Here is a 22,336-nt window from a genome sequence, read left to right as displayed (position 1 = left end):
ACCTTGTAAATACATAAGTTTTAAATATTGAACTAACGTGTTTAATAAACTTTATCATTGCTCATATTGTTATTAGTATTATTATTACCATCATAAATGTATTGTAGAAAACGTACTTCAAAGAAGAACCTATATGTAGGGAATTTTAGAGATAGATATTTTACGATCACAGTTCTTGCATTCCTGCGTATAAAGTAACAGTCAATCTACTAGTCATCCATTTTAAACGGACACACATTGATGATGAAATAATCGTTAAATATTATTAAGCCTCGATGTCCATGTAGCACTTTTCGTTTTCAATACTTATATCAAAATGTAAGATGCAATTTTTTTTTAAATCTCATTTAAATAATATCTCGTTTAAATCTTTGTCTTTGTTCATAGACTTCTGGAATTTTCAACAACATCTCATTCTTATTTCACCCATTTATGGAAGGGTAACTCAGTGAAGTGTGAAGGTTGTGTGTGTATCGGGCTATGGTGGGATGGTGAATTTTAAAAGAATAGGTATTTTAAAAAATACCAAGAGAAAAAAGGCTAGGGAAAGAAAACCAATAGAGAGTTAAATACAAGCACCCAATACTAGGACAAGTTGTGGAAATAAATCAAATCCCTCCTTTTCACAGTATTTTCTTGTTTCACTTTTTCCAATATTAATTTGTATTCATTCGAAAAAATGAGAGATAAAACAAAACGATAATTAAGTGAATGCATGTAAAGTCTCTCGTAGAACTTTATAAAACTTCGAATGGCCAATTAAAATGCTACAACGTCTCTGACGTCAGCATGGAAAGTTGTTCATTGCACCAAAGTGAATGTTCTCAGCTCTTTTTAGCCTTGCCGAGTCTCCTATGATTTTGGATAACGGGGGCCGAAATAAACCTTGAATTTCTCGAAATCTCTCTTCTACTGGTAGAGGGACTACCTGTACAGTTTAGCATTGAAGAAGTAGGCTGCAAGATTGATGCAGTGAATTGTATTCATGCATTTAGGAAAGAGGCAGAAAAAGAGACAAATACAGCTTTTTTCCGTTGCCGCCTTGTACATATTATTATTGAACTGATGTGTTTCACAAACATTATCATTGCTCATATTGTTATTAGAATTATTATATATCACCATCATTGATGTATTGTAGAAAACGTATTTCAGAGAAGAGAGTATATGTAGGGAAATATATAGATAGATATCTTACGAACACAGTTCTTGCATTCTTGCATATCAGTAACAGTCAATCTGCTAGTCATCAATTGTAAACAGACACAAATTGATGATGAATCTTGAATTAATATTAAGTATCGATTTGCATTCAGCCCCATTCGTTTTCAATTCTTTTAACGTAGTATAAGAAGCACATCTTATTCATATTAAATTGTTTTTATCTCACATAAACAATCTCTCGTTTATATTTTCGTCTTTGTTGCTACTCTTCTGTAGTTCTCATCATGTAATTCTTAAGGTAACTCAATAAAAGTGTGAAAATCGTTTGTGTATTCGGCGATAATGGCAAGAGGAATTAAAAAAAAATACCAAGAGAAAAACAAGCTATGGAATGAAACCAATATAGACAAGTACACAATCCTAGCCCATGTGTTGTGCACGTGTGTGTGTGTGTGTGTGCGCGCGTGTTTGTGTGTGTGTGTGTGCGTGTGTTTTTTAATTAGGGTTTTATAGACGTGCACCAATCAGATAAGTTATTATAATACCCCCTTTTATAGTATTGTCTTGTTTCACTTTGTCCAATATAAATTTAAATTCATTCGAAAAACATCAGAAGTAAAACAAAACGTGCAATGAATAAACGTCTCCGGTAGAACTTTATAAAACGTCCAATGGCCAATTGAAATGCTACAACGTCTTTGACGTCAGCATGAAAAGATGTTCATTGCACCAAAGTGAATGGTCTCTGCATGTTTTGGCCTTGCCGAGCCTCCTGTGATTTCGGATGAAGGGGACCGAGAAAAACCTTAAAGACCTCGAAAGCTCCCTTGTACTGGTAAATGGAATACTTATACAGCTTAGCATTGAAGAAGTAGGCTGCGAGATTGATTCTGGATAATCAAAGCAATAAAAACAAGTAGCAAAATATCAATGAGAAGGAGAGAGAGAGAGAGAGATCAAGGGGGTAAAGTAAACACTTCTACAGCTTATTATTGTAGAAAAAGGCTGCGAGATTGACTCTGGAAAAGAAGTAGAACGATTCAAAAACTTTTTGTTTTTGATCAGACAATCTGAGAGAGGGGAAGACAAGATATGGTGGGTGTGTGTGTTTTTGCGTTTGCACGCGTGTGTGTGTGTGTGAATACATGTAAAGAAAGGGATCAAGTCGAGAGATTGAATGGGTATGTAAATCTGAGATATACAGCTATCCTTGAAAAATGGACTGTTCACAAAGTCTCCAAATGTATATTTCAAAAGCATCAACCTACTCGGTGTCAATTAAAGGACTAAAAATTGCCTTAAATGTTTATATAAACATCTTTTGGGAGACTTTCTTCAACTACCAACTTCATTATTTTAGATGAAGTATAGAGAGATGAAAGGAGAAGTAGAGAGATTACCTGATGATAAAATAAAAACAAAACACCGGTTTGCCGTTACATAGCGGAGAAAGATAAATAGACAAATGTGTGGATTAACTAGACAAGTATAGGAAATGCCGTATACTTCAATAGTTTCACTCATAAAGTACTCTTACAACTTGAATTTGTGTTATTAAATATCACTACAAATTATGAATTATATTATCCCGGCTGATGGAGCCTGACTACCGATTATAGGTGCTTTATACATGATTGCTTGAATTCCTTTCTACCGGAACCCATTTAACATCCGGGTAAAGAGAGGCAAAAGTATATTAATGTCTTACTAAAGTACACTATAATGTTCAAGCAGGGCTTGAAATCGCAACCTTCGAATATCCAGTCAAGTACTTAAACCACTCGACTACGACACACATCCCACATGTGACTAGCCCTAAGTCTAAGAGGTGAATCGCCGTTTGGTCTGCTGCAGGGATTAACTTACGCCGACTAGCAAAACCCCGTCTGAACATGGCTTATGTAATCTTGAACACGATTGTCTAAGGTTTTCTGGATTCAACTTTTCACTGCGTTGGAGAAACGCAAATGAAGATTGGTGTCTTCCCAAATGGCAACAGTGTTATGTGGCATGGATCTGAGCATTGTAGTACATAGCTCGGTGAGTTATCAACACAACCACGATATGTCTCTATATATCTGTCAACTATCAACGGAGCCGACCTTCTCTTATTGATGGGGAACCCCTGTAACAACGGAGAGACCTATACAAATCTGCCACGAGAACTAGCTCTTGCACTGTAATCTTGAAGACAATTGTCTAAGGTGTTCTGGATTCAGTTTGTTAAGGACGTAACTACAGTACCTCCTTCCTTAATGGCAAGGGGGTGGTTAGAAAGAAAAAAAGGATAGCAGGAATTCTTCATAAAATGATAGTACAATTATATGAATAGATCATACTACAACTTCTCACATCATCCAGTCACGCGATAGCTGATCATACAGATCATTTATTCTTGAACTGGTAAGAAAAAAAAAGAAAAGAATTGTCATCCATCTGATCTGATCATCAGATCCACTCATTTAGAACTTGCATTGGTGAAACTAAGTTCTCATTCACACAGTCTCAGCTATAAAAAAAAAAGGATACTCAAACCGAAATTCAGACTCGATATAATTGGATTACCATGTGCACGCTCTGGCTAAAATATATTTTTCGGGGGAAGGTACCTTTAAAGCGCAGAACCGTAATTGAAATCAGTGACTGGTATAGTAACAATGCTGCAACTGGTTTGATCGGTACATTGTTTTTATTTCTTCTTTTTTAAATAATAAATTGGAAACAGTATTTATAAACTCACCTCATCTAACAAGGCCCTAAGGTATAAGAGTTAGATGTCTGCTAAGCATTATTAACAATCATATCAGTCATGTTGCTAGGTTGGAGAAACAGTATGGGTTACCTTACCTAACAACACGAAATGTGTGCAATTCGCATTCTGAATATTAGGAAAAACATTTATTCGTAAAACTGGTAAAGAAATCATTGTAATGAAGCACAAAACAATGACCCGGTTCAAGATTGAAATGCTGCTTCAACTCTTCAGACAATCTGGGGAGCGAGAAAGATCAATCGAAGAAGATAAACTACTAGGCAGTGAAGTTAATAGGTGGTAGAAAAGGTATGGGTTACCTTACCTAACAACACGTGATATATGCAATTCGCATTCTCAATATTAACATACATTTATTTGTAAAACAGGTAAATGAACTTATTTGTACTGCAGCTCTTCACAATGACTCTTGCATTGAATTTATGTTAAACTTTATTTTGCAATTATATGAGCGGCGCCTTGCATTGAATTTATGTTAAACTTTATTTTGCAATTATATGAGCGGCGCCTCGACTTGCACTTGCGCGTGTAATTGCTATGCAACACTGCAATAGCGTAGTCTCATGGTCCCAGGAATTTAGGGGGCACTGTGGTGGGGGGGGGGGGGGGTGAAGGGGGTAGAAACACCTTCTTACTCTGAAATGTGAGAGAACATGCAAGTAAGACCATCGTGAGGGGTGCATTTGATCCGTGCCTACTGCTGCTACGCGACGCAAAACGTAATGCATACATTGCTTTGTGTTCGCAACCTAGCTGATTCCTGGACTGGATTTAAACGTGAGAATAAGTCACACTTGGATAGAACAGAGTTCCATTACGCATAATCATCCTAACGTCAAGGACTTCATGATTGAGGATTCATAAAAATGGTAAGAACTGACGACAAAAGAAAAAATGTTTGTATACATGACCTTATGATCTATTTGTTTGTGATTAATAATCACAATGATGATTCTAAAGGTTGCTTTTATTCTATAAGAAAGGGTTACAGTGTAAAAGTCGCTGAAGTTGTGTCCATCTTGCAGAAAAAGCTTGAATCCTAGATTTCACGATTGGAAGGCTTACAACCTATGAAAAACCAATGCTTTTATTCTCTTAAACTTAACATGAGTTCAGAATACCACTTTTATCAATAGTCAGTTAGTTATTAAACTGGCCACAGAACTGCCGTAGTTTACAGTCGCAAAGTCTTGTTAGTCACCGTGCCTAACAGTGTCCGCACTCTGAGACTATTCTGACGGCAGTTTGCATAGTAGACTGCTCTTTATTCGACACATCCAGAGACTGGTAGTACCAGGCTCTGCCCAAGGCTTAAGGAATCGTGGTAAAGTGTCAAATTAGAGTGTATGCCTTAATACTGGAACCGCCTTGCCGTGGGCTGCAGCCCAGTATCGTCTGACAAAAGACAAATAAAGTACAGTAAAATGATGATCACCTCAAGGGGCGGTGGGGGGGGGGGGAGGATGGCACATTCTCGAAGTTGTGTAATTAAGGTAGGCCCCTCCCACTTAGGTTATTTGGGAGCCACGTACCTTCCGATATCTGGATACTAGTCGAGATGATCTATGATAGGATAAGCCACATAGATAATTTATTATTCATACATTTACATCAAGACTTTAAATTCATGACATTTATTTTGTGAACCTGTTTCTAATTACAGACCAGTAAACTAAAGCTTCATTGGAAGTGCATATATGGCACGGTGATCTTCCTTTCGGTTGGTATGTACCCTACTCCTCAAACATAAAAATTAAAACCCGTTTGTAACCCTATTTAAATAATTGTTATTTATGTTTTTACCGAATGTTGTAATATGCTCATTATCAATTTGTGATGATTATTTCTTCAACGGATTTCATCATTTTCCTTTGCATAAAGAAATCCTTTTGCCTTCTTTTTGTTTATTATCTCACACTAATCACCTAAAATACACCGTAAACTGTATTTCTATATGAGTAGCGTGTAGTTTTAAACCAACGTTAAAGATATTTCTTTATTTTTAATATCATTATTATCTTCATCATCATTCTGGCACACAGGTTTACCCGTGCCATTAGATGCAACGGAAAGGACACAAACCTGCCACAAGAACGTGTTTTGACTCAATTACACCTTACCAATGTTCAACGAGTGTCTGCAGAAGCAACACACCAACGGCAGTATGGTACAGATGATTCCGAAACTCATCCCTGTTCCGCCGGCGGCTAACGGTTGCCCTAGACAGAAAGGAAAGTTAGGAATTCCTCCCGGATACAGAATATGCAAATTTCCTGGTAATCATTTAGACCCTTTTCTTTTTTTTTCGTTACTAGGCTATAATTACAAGGGCACTTGTTTTCCCAAGTTATGTTACTCTAAGAAGGTTCATATTTCCGGAATACAAATTCCAGGCCCGGTGGTTTATTATTCCAAAAACAAAAATAGGGTTCACAACTCCCGCAAACATTTTGGTTGTCCACGCATGTTTTGTTCTTTCGAAGGTCCATAATTTCGCAAATGATAAAATGAAAGGTTTCATTATTCCGAAATAAAATAGGGTTCATAATTTCAAAGATCCATAATTCCAAGGATGATATTGTTTTTTGTAATGTAATCACAATGTATATATACCACTGTCTAAAAAATGGTATATTTTCGCTTTGAGATATCCATTTGTAGGTGCCCCCTTTTTCTCCAGAAAGTGCCCTTTTGTTGGTGCCCCCCCCCCCCACACACACACACTTTGGAAGTCGCTTGGCCGCCCCTGGAACATCTGTAGATTCCATTGTGCAACCTTAGAAAACAGCAGCTGCTTGTAATAAATTGTTGCCAGTTTGGACTCAAGCTCTTAAAACTCCTTGGTTTAATGAAGCCTGGGAAAAACGGCATGTACAATGACGGGGGGGGGGTGTTCTTCCTCTAAGCTCCCGCGCCAATACAATACACCTTTCTCCAACTACTAAATACTGGTATTAAGTTTGTTTAAAGCCTGACTATACTACTTATAGCTTACTTGCGCCCTCTATATAGCAAACAATGCGTACTCGGTGCCGGTTGGTGCCCCATGATCCCCTTTTTCTTATGTTAATTGAGAGCTTATTTGATGAGATAACCACCTGTCAGTGACCTTGCAGGGAGGTCTAATCCCCTAGCCAAACTAGTGCAGACGGGCTTTAATGAAAGCACAGCATTGAAATGAACCGGTCAGTGATATTTAGAGCAAAGTTTGATTAAACATAAGAAAGTTATGGGTTTTTGAAGATGCGATAAATCAATCACAAATAGGAAACACGGTCACCAATATGCTCTGCACATATTATACGGTGTTCAATAAGTTCGTTCCTCCCCTTACAGAAAAGCATTTCAAAGCATTTCAATTTGCACCATGCATTTCAGGTTATTTTGTTAATTTTCTCATTTCTAAGCATTATTAGAGATGTCACTTTCCAATTTATTAAAAAAATGTATTTCTCCTTGGTGGTCGATCACCTGTGAAACAATTTAAATTCCACCTTTTCAATGTTTGACCTCGTATCTCAGCCCAGCAAAAGGTGTGGTCAATTTCTGCAGGCTGGATGCATTAGTACACATCCAGTACATGTACATTTAGTTGGTAACAGACTGCGCTATTACTAAAGTAGTCATATGAGCAGTTGAGTTGGCAGATAGGGGCGGAAAAAACTTTTTGAACACGGTATATGTTAAAAACCTTTTTTGGTTGTCGATGACGGGATATATTTTTCCATACAGGGGTTGAATAGAAACATATGTGCAATAGTTGTTTTTAGGGTGTCTGTGTGATTGACAATTTCTTTGAGGGAAAATAAAAAATATCAGATTTTTTTTTCGTATAGTACAGAGCAAATAAAGGGCCTCGGGTTGCATAAAAGTTTGAGTCAAAACTTCATTACCATCACCATCAAACAACATATTAACTTTGAATAACCCCCGTTACCTTGCAAACCTCATGTTTACGGTTTACGGCCTTGTTTACGGCCAAAATGCATTTATAAGACAAAATACACTATACCTACTAACAAATAGATTGGATGACTATTGTACACTGTTGGTCATAAAGGTGGAATATTGTCTTTCATCCCAATTTATGGAGCGATTTTGACATACGTCTAAATGATAGTTTACACTCTTAGATTTTATAGAATACAAATTTTCTAGTGTTTGTTTTGCGTGACTGCTAAAGCATGTGTATGCTACTATGCTTATCAACAAGGGGACCTGCGTCCTTAAGTCGTAATTGACAGAACTGAGGATTAATGCCTCACAAAAGGGCACTAATATACCACATCGACACGGTTTTGATTCTGGGGTCTCACAGTTACGAGGCCATTGTTTTGCCACTGAATCATGACTGTACGCAGTTAGGGCTAGGATAGAAGGCATCCCCCACAAACAAAAAACATAGAAAATACAATGAATTACCAACATATCATTGCATTTTCTCCCGGTCCCCAACAGCAAAAACTCCATTGTAAGGCCTTGCATTATGGTTCAAGGCATGGCCACAAAGAGGATTAAAACAAACTGCACTCGGAAGAAAATTAATATAATAGCCTTTCTCTTTGCTGTACCTCTTACCAATACAAAAAGTATGTATCGGCGAGCGTGAAGGAGGAGCATAGAGAATAATATTATTTAGTCACTCCTTACAATTTTCGACCATGGGAAAAAAATCAGCATGCTGTGTATACTAGTAGCTAACCGGGTGTGGAATAATTCTGTTAGCTCTTGTAAGATTGCACATGTAAAGGCATGAAATGAAGACAGATCTTGGAGGGGGATGTTTCACAAAGACTAAAAATCAACTTAAGATGGAATCGTACAATGACAGGCCGTTCATGCACTGGTTGCTCTCACCATAGGTCTCTCAAGGGATGTGCAAATCGTCCTCACAAATCTACAGAATTGACATTTATTTTACCGTCCATTGAAAAAATTAATGTAATTTCAAGTTCTACATAAGATTTGGACTGATACTATTTTATGATGATAGGAAGTATATGCCCCTAAAAGATCTTGCACCAGATGTACAATTTGAGGAAAAATACCCAATAAGTTATGATTTATCGATAATTGTATAGCTTTAACAATTAACTACAACCAATTCTATAAATTTGTGACCACGATTTCTACGTCCCTCGAAACGCCTGCCATATTTCAAGTCCAACTTAAGTCGATATTTTGTGAAACGCCCGAAGGTCTCAAAAGACCCTTCCTTATATAAATAGTCAGTCTCCCCTTTAATAATCCGATAGCCCTCAATAAGTGATTTCCTAATTTGTCTGTACTGGGTTGCGGGAAAACAAATATTATGCCCCTCCTGATGCCAAGGCCTTGGTAGGAGTTGTTAGACTTTTTTGTTAAAGTCTGGTTAATTTCCCTCTTTTCCCTTTACAAATTTGTGCTGGTAAAAGCTGGCAGTTTCATATTTCCATTTCCGTTAGTTCATATAAAGTCGTAGGTTTTTTTTGTTTGATTGAGCATGCAATCAAAAAGCAAGACCAAAACATGCTTACCCGTTTCACAGACATACGCATAAACACACACACACACACACACACACACAAACGAAGTTTCTTTCCTTTATTTTTAATAGATTGCGACAAGAAGCTCTGTATAAACAGCTGGTGCGAGGAGACTATGGAAAGTTATCTGTGCCACTGTTCAGCTGGATTTCAAGGGAAACATTGCAATGAGCGTAAGAACAATAATATTAAAAAAATGGAGTTCTGATAAAGGTTTGAAAAGGAAACATAATAAGAATATTTTGTGACCTTTCCTATTATTTTAATGTCATGTGTGTTTTGATTAATATCATAGCAGTAGGCCCAATAGTAGCGATGGTAAATGGTTCAGAAATTTTGGGGCTCGGAGTTGTTGTCTGATAGAAAGAACATTAGTGAACTCAAGGAAAGTTTAGGTCATTTACCTGGTTTTAGATTTTATTTTTCTTAATACTGGCAATTTCGTTCCGCCTTCTCGCTTTGTCCCACCCCCCCCCCTCTCCCTTGCCAAATCCCTTGTATAAAGAGAGTGTATCCCTTTTTAATATTTGTTTTCTTCAAACATCATGGAAATTGGCACGATTCAACGTTTTGTCTATCATATGAAATCCAAAAGTCGAAGGTTTCATAAAATGTCAGTAGATGGGGCTGTGGTCTAATTACATACATAATTTACAAGTCTATGTGTGAAATGCTGGGGAGAAACAAAGCTTAGCTTAATAGTGAAGTGATTTTAATTATAATTTGCGGATTTCTATTGAAATTATTTCTGGTACGGTAGAAATAGATGCAGGGAAGAGCAAAAGGGGACTTAGGAATAGGACAATTAAATAAAATTGAATAAACAGAAAATAAAATGGTAGCGGAATAATAGATTTTTGAGGAGACAAGTTTAAGAAGATGAATAAGGAAAAACAAACGAACAGATCAAACAATGTCTACAGCCTTTCTTTCTGTTGACAAGAAATAAAGCGTGTTTCTGTTGTACTTTTCTGTCTTGAATAGTAATGTATTACTTGTTTTTGCGAATAGAAAACATAACTTATGTCTTAAGTTCAGTCCAGTTTAATGGAATTTATTGGAATGTAATTCAAACTCAAATTCTAACTTAGCTCAAATTTCCTTTGTTATGATTGTCTTCACCAACACCAATCCGCAAACACGCACACTCCCATATACATACTCCATTTCACGCATGCACACGCACCCACCCACCCCTATCCCAATACACGCACAATACACGCAACCACACCTCTCTCTCACACACACACACACATGCACATACGCACACACCCTTATGTGCTATTAGTGGCGAACTGCTCATGCATATAAGAGATAAACGCGCATTGAGAATATGTAAACTTTTAGGCCCTACCAGTACGTTTTCGTTTGTTAGATCACATTCTGCTGCCTAAACAAAAGGCTTACTAATGAGCCATTTTATTACCAGAATTCCATTTCATTTCTTAAAGACAAGACTGCCGTGTTCTTGTAGAGATAACAAAAAATCCAAGCTTTCTCATGCTTTTCATGTTGATTCGGAAAAAGATAAATGAAAAATAATTATATTGACCTCATATTCATCATGTAACTATAAATAGCTGAACTAATTCGAGCTTTTTATTAATATCATTAATATTCATACTATAGGTATTTTTATTACTACTATTAATATTACCATTATTAGTATAAGTATTATTATTACTATTATCATTATTATTATCATTATCACTATTTCTTTCTTTTCGATGATTCCACGCCCCACAGTTTGCGTCAGTACCACAGATATATTCGTCAAACAAAATATTCTTCTTCATCATAATCGTTTAATCAAAATATTAAAAACTCGTAATTCGTGAAAATGGCACGGTGCTACTTATCAACTATTCTGCTGAAAGCGTATTAGCTAAAGAATAATTGATATTTTAAAAGCCGTTTTTGTTGTTGAGTGATCTTCAGTCACAGGTGAAGGAGGCATAGGGAGAGAGAGGAACAGATAGAGAGAGAAAAGAGAGAGGGAGAGAGGGGAGATAGGGAGGGAGGGAGGCAAATGCCTCTATCTCCTGTAGACTTGCCGATACAAATACAAACAGATTTTTAAATTTTTTTATTTATCAGAAACAAAGTTTGACGAGACAAAATTGGCAAATATGAACTTCATCACCAAGTTGACATTTTGTTTATTGCAACGAGGCATCACGAGTAAAACACTATGAGAGGGTTGATCCAGTCTATTTACAATATTTTTAAAGCGATAAGGGAATCAAAACATTCCAAGCGGGCCTCAATCCTTTGCATTCGGGAGGAGGTTTTGAGATCATGGGGATTAGTACTTGAATAATTTGTCGGGGGAAGGGGGTATACCGCCCCAGAAATGTTCCAGCATTATACAAGTTTCGATATTGGTTTGGTAAAAGTTGTTCTTTTGATACATCTTTCCACAATTCTGGCGGCTGAAACCCAAAGGGGCGGAACAATGTTTATATTAGAACTGTAAATCTCATGTGACCCCTAGTGGGGTTATTTGTTAGGCCTGTAGATGATTTCAGAATTACATCATGGTTCAAATAAAACCGAATATCCCATATATTTTATACAGTCGTGGAGAAATCACACTTCGTGCATTTCAGATTAATCATTGCCAGCAAGCGGCATTTTTAATTCACATTTCATGGACCTAATACGATAGGTGACCCCTCGTCCCCCTAAATATCCTTTATCAAAAGCCATATTTTTGTTGTTATCATTTTTCTCATCCTTCTCGTTCTTGTTCTTGTTTTTGTTCTCCTTCTTCTTCGTATTATGATGATGATTTGTATCATCATCATCATCATCATGACAGTTATTATTATTGTTGTTATTATCCTTATTATCATCATAATTGTTATTGTGGGTATCATGATTATGTGTAGTAGTATTATTATTGTGATCATCATTATCACCATTATCATCTTCATTATTTTCCAATGCTTTGTATGAATCCTATGTTACGGCAGAATCACCATCAACTATGACTAACTTTACTGACATGTCTACGATCATACCGCCCAAAATGACGCAAGTCACCGCCACGGCTGGTGAGCATTTCATATCATTCCCGTTGCACGCAAGGTTTCATCTTGCTGATGTAGGACTGTGTTTTAAAAAATCAATTCTATGATGGCTATTAATATATAATTTTTATTGTCTATACGGTGTCACATTCATACGACGCGTCAAAGACGACACAGGTCGCTAACTCAGTCCTACGTCAGGTGAATGACGGCGTTATAACCGCTATATGCCTCTTGCAAACGGAGCGTCATTCTTGTGACGCATGGCCGAATCAGTGATTTGTGCGGTGTTTGACGCACCATGGGAGATTGACTTTCAGGAAATGTCAACAAAACGAATAAGATATGAACAGTACAAGGGTCCTTTGGAATTACTGACTCACACTCTTTAGTCCTCATCTTTTGTTGCACTATATATAGCAGCAATTATTGTTCATAATAAAATTGAGATTATCAGGCCATTATATTCTAAACGTGTTATTTCTCTCAATGAAATGTTTCATTCAATCATTCAGGATCAAAATCGACTTAATGAAATGTAAAGTTTTTTTTTTAATTCCTCCTAGTGCGCCTCTTGGTATGATCACTCCTCCTCTTACTTGTCATTTTCTTTAATAAGTTTTGTACAGCTTTACACTGTATTGTTTTAGCATAACACCAAATACCGAGCAAGGAACCAATCCGTGACCCTTTTTTCTATGACAGGCCGGTCCTCTGAAATTCAATTCTCTCAACTACACCACCTTTGTGTTTCCTATCAGTTCCTAGACTCCCACGTGACTGCGCTGAGATTCAGACTGGTGGACTATCCCATCTCAGTGGGGTGTATCCCATCTATCCCGGTGGATTAGGTGATGATCCTCTCTTCGTTTACTGTGATATGGAAACGGACGGTGGCCGGTGGACGGTGAGAAATGAAGATAGCTCAAATTTCAAATCATCAGCCCCGTCCGCTTTTAAAATGATCGCAAAGATTTTCAAGAAACACGATAGCAAGTATCTTCGAATAATTAACCTTGCCTTGTGCGTCATCCATTTAAATATTTTTGAAAATTACAATAAACAAAAATCTATAAGACATACCATAGGGTATTACAATTTCCTTTAAGATGATTTTTCGAAAATGGATCGTGTTAAGAATCAATTTTAGGGCTATATATTATACCCTGTATCCTATTTCATCCATCAACATTTTCCCACTCTCCGCCCTGGTGTCAACAGGTACCTGCTGATTGCTGGGCCCTCATGATAAAAAGAATCGATATTGGTTATTGATATTGATTTGGTTGATTTGTTTAAAGTCTTTGCCATCGCATTCTTCTTGGCCCAAAATCTAGACTGCGTATCCTTATGATTGGAGCGAAGTGTGATAACAGCCACTCTTCTCCGTGTTGCTACACTGTTCAAAAGTAATTACATAAACTTTGATATTACACACATCGCATATTCAATCATCGCAAGTGTTATTAATGTTCTGAATTGGTAATTAATACACAAACACACACACACTCTCTCTCTCTCTCTCTCTCTCTTTGTCTCTTTGTCTCTCTCTCTCTCTCTCTCTCCCTCTATCTCGATATCTTTCTCTTCCTCTCTCTTTCTTTCTTTCTCTCTCTTTCTATATCTGTGCCTCTCTCTCTCTCTCTCTCTCTCTCTCTCTATATATATATATATATCTTTCTTTCCTTCTCCCCCTTTCCCTCTCACCCACTGTCTCTGTAGGTATTCCAGCGTAGACAAGATGGATCTGTTGACTTCTCTCTTTACTGGTCCGTGTACAAAAACGGTTTTGGAAACGTTTCCTCCGAGCACTGGCTCGGTAACGACAACATCCACCGTCTTTCCCGTAATAAGACCTACGAGCTACGGATCGACCTCAAAGACTTCGATGGACAAACGCGCTATGCTACCTACAGCAATTTCAGTATCGCGGACGAGGTCGCAAAGTACATCCTGTCCCTTGGCAGCTACTCCGGAGACGCAGGTATGTAATAGGGCGATCCCATGCAATGTGTCCTGTACATGATGTTATTCATTTTAATTCATCACAAATATGGTTCCTCTTGGTATCACTAATATTATTAAATGGCCAAATCAATTAAGGTGTCTGTTTTTCTTTTTCTCTATATGGAATAAATGGGGGTATGTCGTTTTGGACCAATGCGGAATCGCGGAATCGTCCAAAGGTACAGTAATATGGTACTATATGATATGCTATACGGTAATACACTGTCGCTCATATAGGTGAAATATATTTGTTTTACCACAATTTATGGAATTATTTTTAAAATAATTTAAAAATATTAGATCTAGATAAAAGTATACATTCTCAGATTTTATTGAATAATAATTTGCAAATGTGTGTTTTGCGTGACTGCTAAAGCATGTGGTTGCTTTTATGCTCATGAAATAGGGGACCTACGCCCTTAAGTCATAAATGACAGTAATGAGGATTAATACCCCACAAAAAGGCAAGTAGTATAGCACATCGACACGGTTTTGATCCTGGGGTTTCACAGTTACGAGGCCATTGCTTTGTCACTGAACCATGACTGTACGCAGCGGGGGCTAGGGTAGGGGGCAGTTTCCATAAATTTAAAAAAAGAAAAGAAAATGCAATAATTTTCCAATAATTTATTGCATTTTACCCCGGTATCCAACATTAAAAAATCCTCTGTGTGCCCATGCCTTGAGACATAATGCATGGCCATACAGAGGATTTGTTTAAGTGTTCAGTGGCCAAGCAATGGCCTCGTAACTATGAGGCCCCATGATCAAAACCGTGTCGATGTGCTATATTAGTGCCCTTTTGTGGGGCATTAATCCTCATTACTGTCATTTATGAATTAAGGGCGTAGGTCCCCTATTTGATAAGCATAGTAGCATACGCATGATTTAGCAGTCACGCAAAACACACATTGTTAACTTATTATTCAATAAAATCTGGGAATGTATACAATTATCTAGATCTATTATTTTTAAATTATTCTTAAAATAATTCCATAAATTGGAGTAAAACAAAAATATTCCAACTTTATGAGCGACAGTGTGTGTTAATACGGGAGGCTAATTCGGTAAAACAGTAAACAAAACAAAAAGGGGTAATTCTGTATACTGTAATTTCTTGATATGGTTCATTGTGATACGGTTAAAGGCCCGGTGGTAATATAATCATACATTTATACGGTTAAACGATAAAACGGTTATACGTTAAATAGTGTCATGGGGGTAATACAGTAATTCATTTATACAGTTAATATACGGTATGACGGTAAAACGGTATTAACCATCAAACGCTCTCTTACAGTGACGAGGTAAACAACAGCGGGTTTTTTTTTTTTGGGGGGGAGGGGGTTCGTTGTTGATTGTTTTTGTTTGCTTGTTTGTTTTTTCCTTTAACCCGAAAAAGTATCAATGCGTAATAACGAATGCTCCCAAACGCATCTGTCTGTTACATTGAAATACAGAAGACACAACATTCATCGATGGACGGACGAACGGACGGCTTATAATACATACACGCAGCCTCAAGTCGAGTACGGAGAGATCGTGTGTATATTGAACTGATTTATATCATGTGTATACCATATATCAATTTCTCATTTCTATGCAGGTGACAGTATGTCGTATCATGCGGATAATCCGTTCAGTACACTGGACCGCGATCATGATGGTTCTGGGGGAAACTGCGCCGACAAGTACAAAGGAGGCTGGTGGTACAATATCTGCCATCGTGCTAACCTCAACGGCCAATACCTGAATGGTCTAACAGGGACGTACGCCAAGGGTGTGGTCTGGGTTGAATGGCGCGATAATACATACTCCCTCAAGAAGACGGAGATGAAGCTTCGCCCGACGTAAATAACGAACGCCTGTCATAAAGGTGCCGGTTTACCGCGGCGTTTTGTAGAACACACCTTAGAGCACCCTCTTTTTTTTGTTTTTTATCTTATCAAAAATAGACTCTCAGCTTTTTTTCCCTTTGATAAAGACAACACCCTCAAAACAGTGTTACTTTTTTTAGTATCGGTTTAACATGAAGGGAGTGATGCCGCGTTGCTGTAATAAGTGTTCACAAATATTCACTTAAAGAGATAATAATCCTACATTTTCTAGGGTTATTCGGGGAATAAGTGCTGTAATGCTTTTTACGTCTGTTTGAAATAAGGAAACTTCCATTAGATTAATTGCTTAATGTTGTCTGGCATTATTTAATTGTTTTCCACAAGAATTTTAGCAACAAAAAAATTCAGTGAATTATATCCATGTATTTAGGAAAGAAGCAGAAATAGAGAAAACTACAAATATTGTATTTTTTCCTTTGCACCTTGTAAATACATATGTTATGAATATTGAACTGACGTGTTTAACAAATTTTATCATTACTCATATTGTTATTAGTATTATTATTACCATCATTAATGTATTGCAGAAAACGTACTTCAAAGAAGAACCTATATGTCGGAAATGTTTTAGATAGATATTTTACGAACACAGTTCTTGCATTCCTGCATATAAAGTAACAGTCAATCTACTAGTCATCAATTTTAACGGACACACATTGATGATGAAATAATTATTAATTATTTATTAAGTCTCGATGTCCATGTAGCACTATTCGTTTTCAATACTTATATCAGAATGTAAGATGCACATTTTAATCATATGAAATTGTTTTTATCTCATTTAAATAATATCTCATTTATATCTTTGTCTTTGTTCTTACCCTTCTGGAATTTTCAACAACATCTCATTCTTATTTCAACAATTTATGGAAGTGTAACTCAGTGAAGTGTGAAGGTTGTGTGTGTGTATTGGGCTATGGTGGGAGGGTGAATTTTAAAAGAAGAGGTATTTCAAAAAATACCAAGAGAAAAATGGCTAGGGGAAGGAAACCAATAGAGACAAGCACCCAATACTAGGACTTGTTGTGCAAGTAATTATAATACCTTTTTTCCATAATAGTGTCTTGTTTAAGTTTGTCCAATATTAATTTAAATTCATTCGAAAAACATCATAAGTAAAACAAAACAAGCATTTAATAAAAAATATAACGTCTCCGCCAAAACTTTATAAAACGTCCCATTGAAATGCAGCAATTTCTCTGACGTTAGCATGGAAAGATGTTTGTTGTATCACACTGAATGGTCACAGCTCTTTTTGGCCTTGTCGAGCCCCCTGTGATTCTAGATGAAGGGTACCGTGATAAACTTTGAAGTTCTCGAAATCTCTGTTTTACTGGTAAAGGGAATACTTGTACAGCTTAGCATTGAAGAAGTAGGCTGCAAGATTTAATTCATGCATTTAGTAAAGAGGCAGAAAAAGAGAAAAATACAACAATTTATTTTCCCTTTGCGCCTTGCACATATTAATATTGAACTGACGTGTTTCAAAAACATTATCATTGCTCATATTGTTACTAGAATTATTATTACCATCATTGATGTATTGCAGAAAACGTATTTCAGAGAAGAGGGTATATGTAGAGAAAATAGAGATAGATATATTACGAACACAGTTCTTGTATTTTTGCATATAAAGTACCAGTCGATCTACTAGTCACCAATTTCATACAGATACACATTAAAGATGAAATAATCATTCATTATTATCAAGTATCGATTTTCATGCAGCCCCATTCGTGTTCAATAATTATAACATAGTGTAAGAAGCACATCTTCTTCATATTAAATTGTTTTGATCTGATATAAACATTCTCTCGTTTATAGTTTCGTCTTTGTTGCTACTCTTCTGTACATCTCATCATGTCATTCTCATTTAAATCATTCATGATAACGTATTGGGTGTTAATGGGAAGATGAATTTTAAATAAAAACTCTGAGGTATTTCAGATAATACCAAGAGAAGAAATGGCTATGGGAAGGAAACCAAAAGAAACAAGTACACAATCCTAGGACATGTTGTGCAAGTAATTCTAATCCCTTCTTATCAGAGTATTGACTCGTTTTATTGTCTCCAATATTTATTTTATTTCATTCGAAAACATACGAATTATAAATAAATAAATGTAACATCTTCGGCATTACTTTATAAAACATCGCAGGGCCAATTGAAATACAATAACGTCTCTGACGTCAGCCGGGAAGGATGACCATTGCACCGAAATACATGGTCTCAGCTCTTTTTGGCCTTGCCGAGCCTCCTGTGATTTTGGATGAAGGGGACCGAGATAAACCTTAAAGATCTCAAAAGCTCTCTTGTACTGGTATAGGGAATACTTGTACAGCTTAGCATTGAAGAAGTAGGCTGCAAGATTGATTCTGGATAAATACTGCAATAAAACAAGTAGCAAAATATCAATGAGAAGGAGAGAGAGAGAGAGAGATCAAGGGGTAAAGTAAACACTAAAAAACTTTTTGTTTTTGATCAGACAATCTGAGAGAGGGGAAGACAAGATATGGTGGGTGTGTGTGTGTGTGTGTTTTGTGTTTGCACGCGTGTGTGTGTGTGTGTGTGAATACATGTAAAGAAAGGGATCAAGTCGAGAGATTGAATGGGTATGTAAATCTGAGATATACAGCTATCCTTAACAAATGGACTGTCGCAAAGTCTCCAAAATGTATATTTGAAAAGCATCAGCCTATTCGGTGTCAATTAAAGTACTAAAAATTGCCTAAAATGTTTAGATAAACATATTTTGGGAGACTTTCTTCAACTACCAACTTCATTATTTTAGATGAAGTATAGAGAGATGAAAGGAGAAGTAGAAAGATTACCGGATGATAAAATAAAAACAAAACACCGGTTTGCCGTTACATAGCGGAGAAAGATAAATAGACAAATGTGTGGATTAACTAGACAAGTATAGGAAATGCCGTACATTTCAATAGTTTCACTCATAAAGTACTCTTACAACTTGAATTTGTGTTATTAAATATCACTACAAATTATGAATTATATTATCCCGGCTGATGGAGCCTGACTACCGATTATAGGTGCTTTATACATGATTGCTTGAATTCCTTTCTACCGGAACCCATTTAACATCCGGGTAAAGAGAGGCAAAAGTATATTAATGTCTTACTAAAGGACACTATAATGTTGAAGCAGGGCTTGAAATCACAACCTTCGAATATCCAGTCAAGTGCTTAAACCACTCGACTACGACACACACCCCGTATGTGACTAGCCCTAAGTCTAAGAGGTGAATCGCCGTTTGGTCTGCTGCAGGGATTAACTTACGCCAACTAGCAAAACCCCGTCTGAACATGGCTTATGTAATCTTGAAGACGATTGTCTAAGGTTTTGTGGATTCAACTTTTCACTGCGTTGGAGAAACGCAAATGAAGATTGGTGTCTTCCCAAATGGCAACAGTGTTATGTGGCATGGATTTGAACTCTGAGCATTGTAGTACATAGCTCGGTGAGTTATCAACACAACCACGATATGTCTCTATATATCTGTCAACTATCAACGGAGCCGACCTTCTCTCACTGATGGGGAACCCCTGTAACAATGAACAGACTTATAACAAATCTGCCACGAGAACTCGCACTCCGTGTAGATATTCCCGCCCTTCATAACGTGTTAATTCTCTTATGTAATCTTGAAGATGATTGTCTAAGTTTTTCTTGATTTTACTTTTTTAAGGACGTAACTACAGTACCTATACTGTCATAATGGCAAGAGGGGGGGGGGGTGCTAGAAGTAAAAACAAAGAGTGATAGCAGGAAATGCTGATATTAAAAAGGGTAATACAATTACATGAATAGGTCATGCAACCACTTCTTATATCATCCAGTCACGCGATAGCTGATCATACAAATCATTTATTCTTGAGCTGGTAAAATAGTTTAAAACAGTTTGTCATCCATCTGATCTGATCATCAGAATCACTCAGTTGGAACTTGCATTGGTGGAACTCAACTCTCATTCACACAGCCTCAGCTAAGAAAACAGGATACTCAAACCGATATTCAGAGTCAATGTAATTGAATTATCATGTGCACGCTCTGGCTGGAATATGGAGAGAATACACCGTTAAGCGCAAAACCGTAATTGAGACCAGTGACTGGTATAGTAACAATACTGCAAATGCTTTGATCGGTTAATTGTTTATATTTCTTCTTTTTTTAAATAATAAATTGGAAATAGTAATTTATATAAGCCCACCTCATCTAAAAAGGCCCTAAAGTATAAAGAGTTAGATGTCTGCTGAGCGTTAACAATCATATCAGTTATGTTGCTAGGTGGGAGAAACAATATGGGTTACCTTACCTAACAACACGTAATGTGTGCAATTCGCATTCTGAATATTAAGACAAAAAATATTCGTAAAACTGGTGAAGAAATCATTTGTAATGAAGCACAAAACAATGACCCGATTCAAGATTGAAATGCTGCTTCAACTCTTCAGACAATCTGTGGAGCGAGAAAGATCAATCGAAGAAGATAAACTACTAGGCAGTGAAGTTAATAGGTGGTAGAAAAAGTATGGGTTACCTTACCTAACAACACGTGATATATGCAATTCGCATTCTCAATATTAAAATACATTTATTCGTAAAACAGGTAAATGAACTTATTTGTACTGAAGCACTTCACAATGACTCTTGCATTGAATTTATGTTTAACTTTATTTTGAAATTTTATGAGCGGCGCCTTGCATTGAATTTATGTTAAACTTTATTTTGAAATTTTATGAGCGGCGCCTCGCATCGAATTTATGTTTAACTTTATTTTGCAATTATATGAGCGGCGCCTTGCATTGAATTTATGTTTAACTTTATTTTGCAATTATATGAGCGGCGCCTTGCATTGAATTTATGTTTAACTTTATTTTGCAATTATATGAGCGGCGCCTCGACTTGCACTTGCGCGTGTAATTGCTATGCAACACTGCAATAGCGTAGTCTCATGGTCCCATGAATTTAGGGGGCACTGTGGCGGGGGGGGGGGGGGTGAAGGGGGTAGAAACATCTTCTTACTCTGAAATGTGAGAGAACATGCAATTAAGATCATCGTGAGGGGTGCATTTGATCCGTGCCTACTGCTGCTACGCGACGCAAAACGTAATGCATACATTGCTTTGTGTTCGCAACCTAGCTGATTCCTGGACTGGATTTAAATGTGAGAATAAGTCACACTTGGATAGAACAGAGTTCCATTACGCATAATCATCCTAACGTCAAGGACTTCATGATTGAGGATTCATAAAAATGGTAAGAACTGACGACAAAAGAAAAAAATGTTTGTATACATGACCTTATGATCTATTTGTTTGTGATTAATAATCACAATGATGATCCTAAAGGTTGTTTTTATTCTATGAGAAAGGGTTACAGTGTAAAAGTCGCTAAAGTTGTGTCCATCTTGCAGAAAAAGCTTGAATCCTAGATTTCACGATTGGAAGGCTTACAACCTATGAAAAGCTAATGCTTTTATTCTTTTAAACTTAACATGAGTTCAGAATACCACTTTTATCAATAGTCAGTTAGTTATTAAACTGGCCACAGAACTGCTGTAGTTTACTGTCGCAAAGTCTTGTCAGTCACCGTGCCTAACAGTGTCCGCACTCTTTGCATAGGCTGCTCTTTATTCGACACATCCAGAGACTGGTAGTACCAGGCTCTGACCAAGGCTTTAGGAATCGTAGTAAAGTGTCAATTAAGAGTATGTGTCTGTATAGTGGAACCGCCTTACTGTGGGCTGCAGCCCAATATCATCTGACAAAAGACAAATAAAATACAGTAAAATGATGATTACCTCAAAGGGCGGGGGTGGGGGGCACATTCTCTAAGTTGTGTAATTAAGTAGGCCCCTCCCACTTGGGTTATTAGGGAGGCACGTACCGTCCAATATCTGCATGCTAGTCGAGATG

At 37.0% G+C, this 22,336-nt stretch overlaps 1 protein-coding gene across 1 annotated transcript; it reads left to right on the top strand.

Moving 5' to 3' along the window:
* Positions 1-13,374: 13,374 nt before the first annotated feature.
* On the top strand, positions 13,375-17,019 carry LOC752435 (ficolin-2-like). The gene is made up of 3 exons (XM_030978698.1): positions 13,375-13,401; positions 14,217-14,478; positions 16,108-17,019. The coding sequence occupies exons 1-3, from the start codon at positions 13,375-13,377 to the stop codon at positions 16,353-16,355; spliced, it is 537 nt and encodes a 178-aa protein (XP_030834558.1). The 3' UTR covers positions 16,356-17,019.
* Positions 17,020-22,336: the final 5,317 nt, after the last annotated feature.

This window comes from Strongylocentrotus purpuratus, unplaced genomic scaffold (assembly GCF_000002235.5).
Source record: "Strongylocentrotus purpuratus isolate Spur 01 unplaced genomic scaffold, Spur_5.0 spur5_scaffold_1, whole genome shotgun sequence".
Taxonomy (NCBI): Eukaryota; Metazoa; Echinodermata; class Echinoidea; order Camarodonta; family Strongylocentrotidae; genus Strongylocentrotus; species Strongylocentrotus purpuratus.
Note: the sequence above shows the minus strand (reverse complement) of the source record. Positions and strands in the feature narration are given on the sequence as shown.

Bases quoted from the DNA above. Each gene is read 5' to 3' on its own strand.
- LOC752435 (XM_030978698.1), top strand. From the start codon at position 13,375: ATGGAAACGGACGGTGGCCGGTGGACG. The intron at 13,402-14,216 runs GTGAGAAATGAA...CTGTCTCTGTAG, and splicing joins CGGACGGTGGCCGGTGGACG to GTATTCCAGCGTAGACAAGA. The intron at 14,479-16,107 runs GTATGTAATAGG...ATTTCTATGCAG, and splicing joins CAGCTACTCCGGAGACGCAG to GTGACAGTATGTCGTATCAT.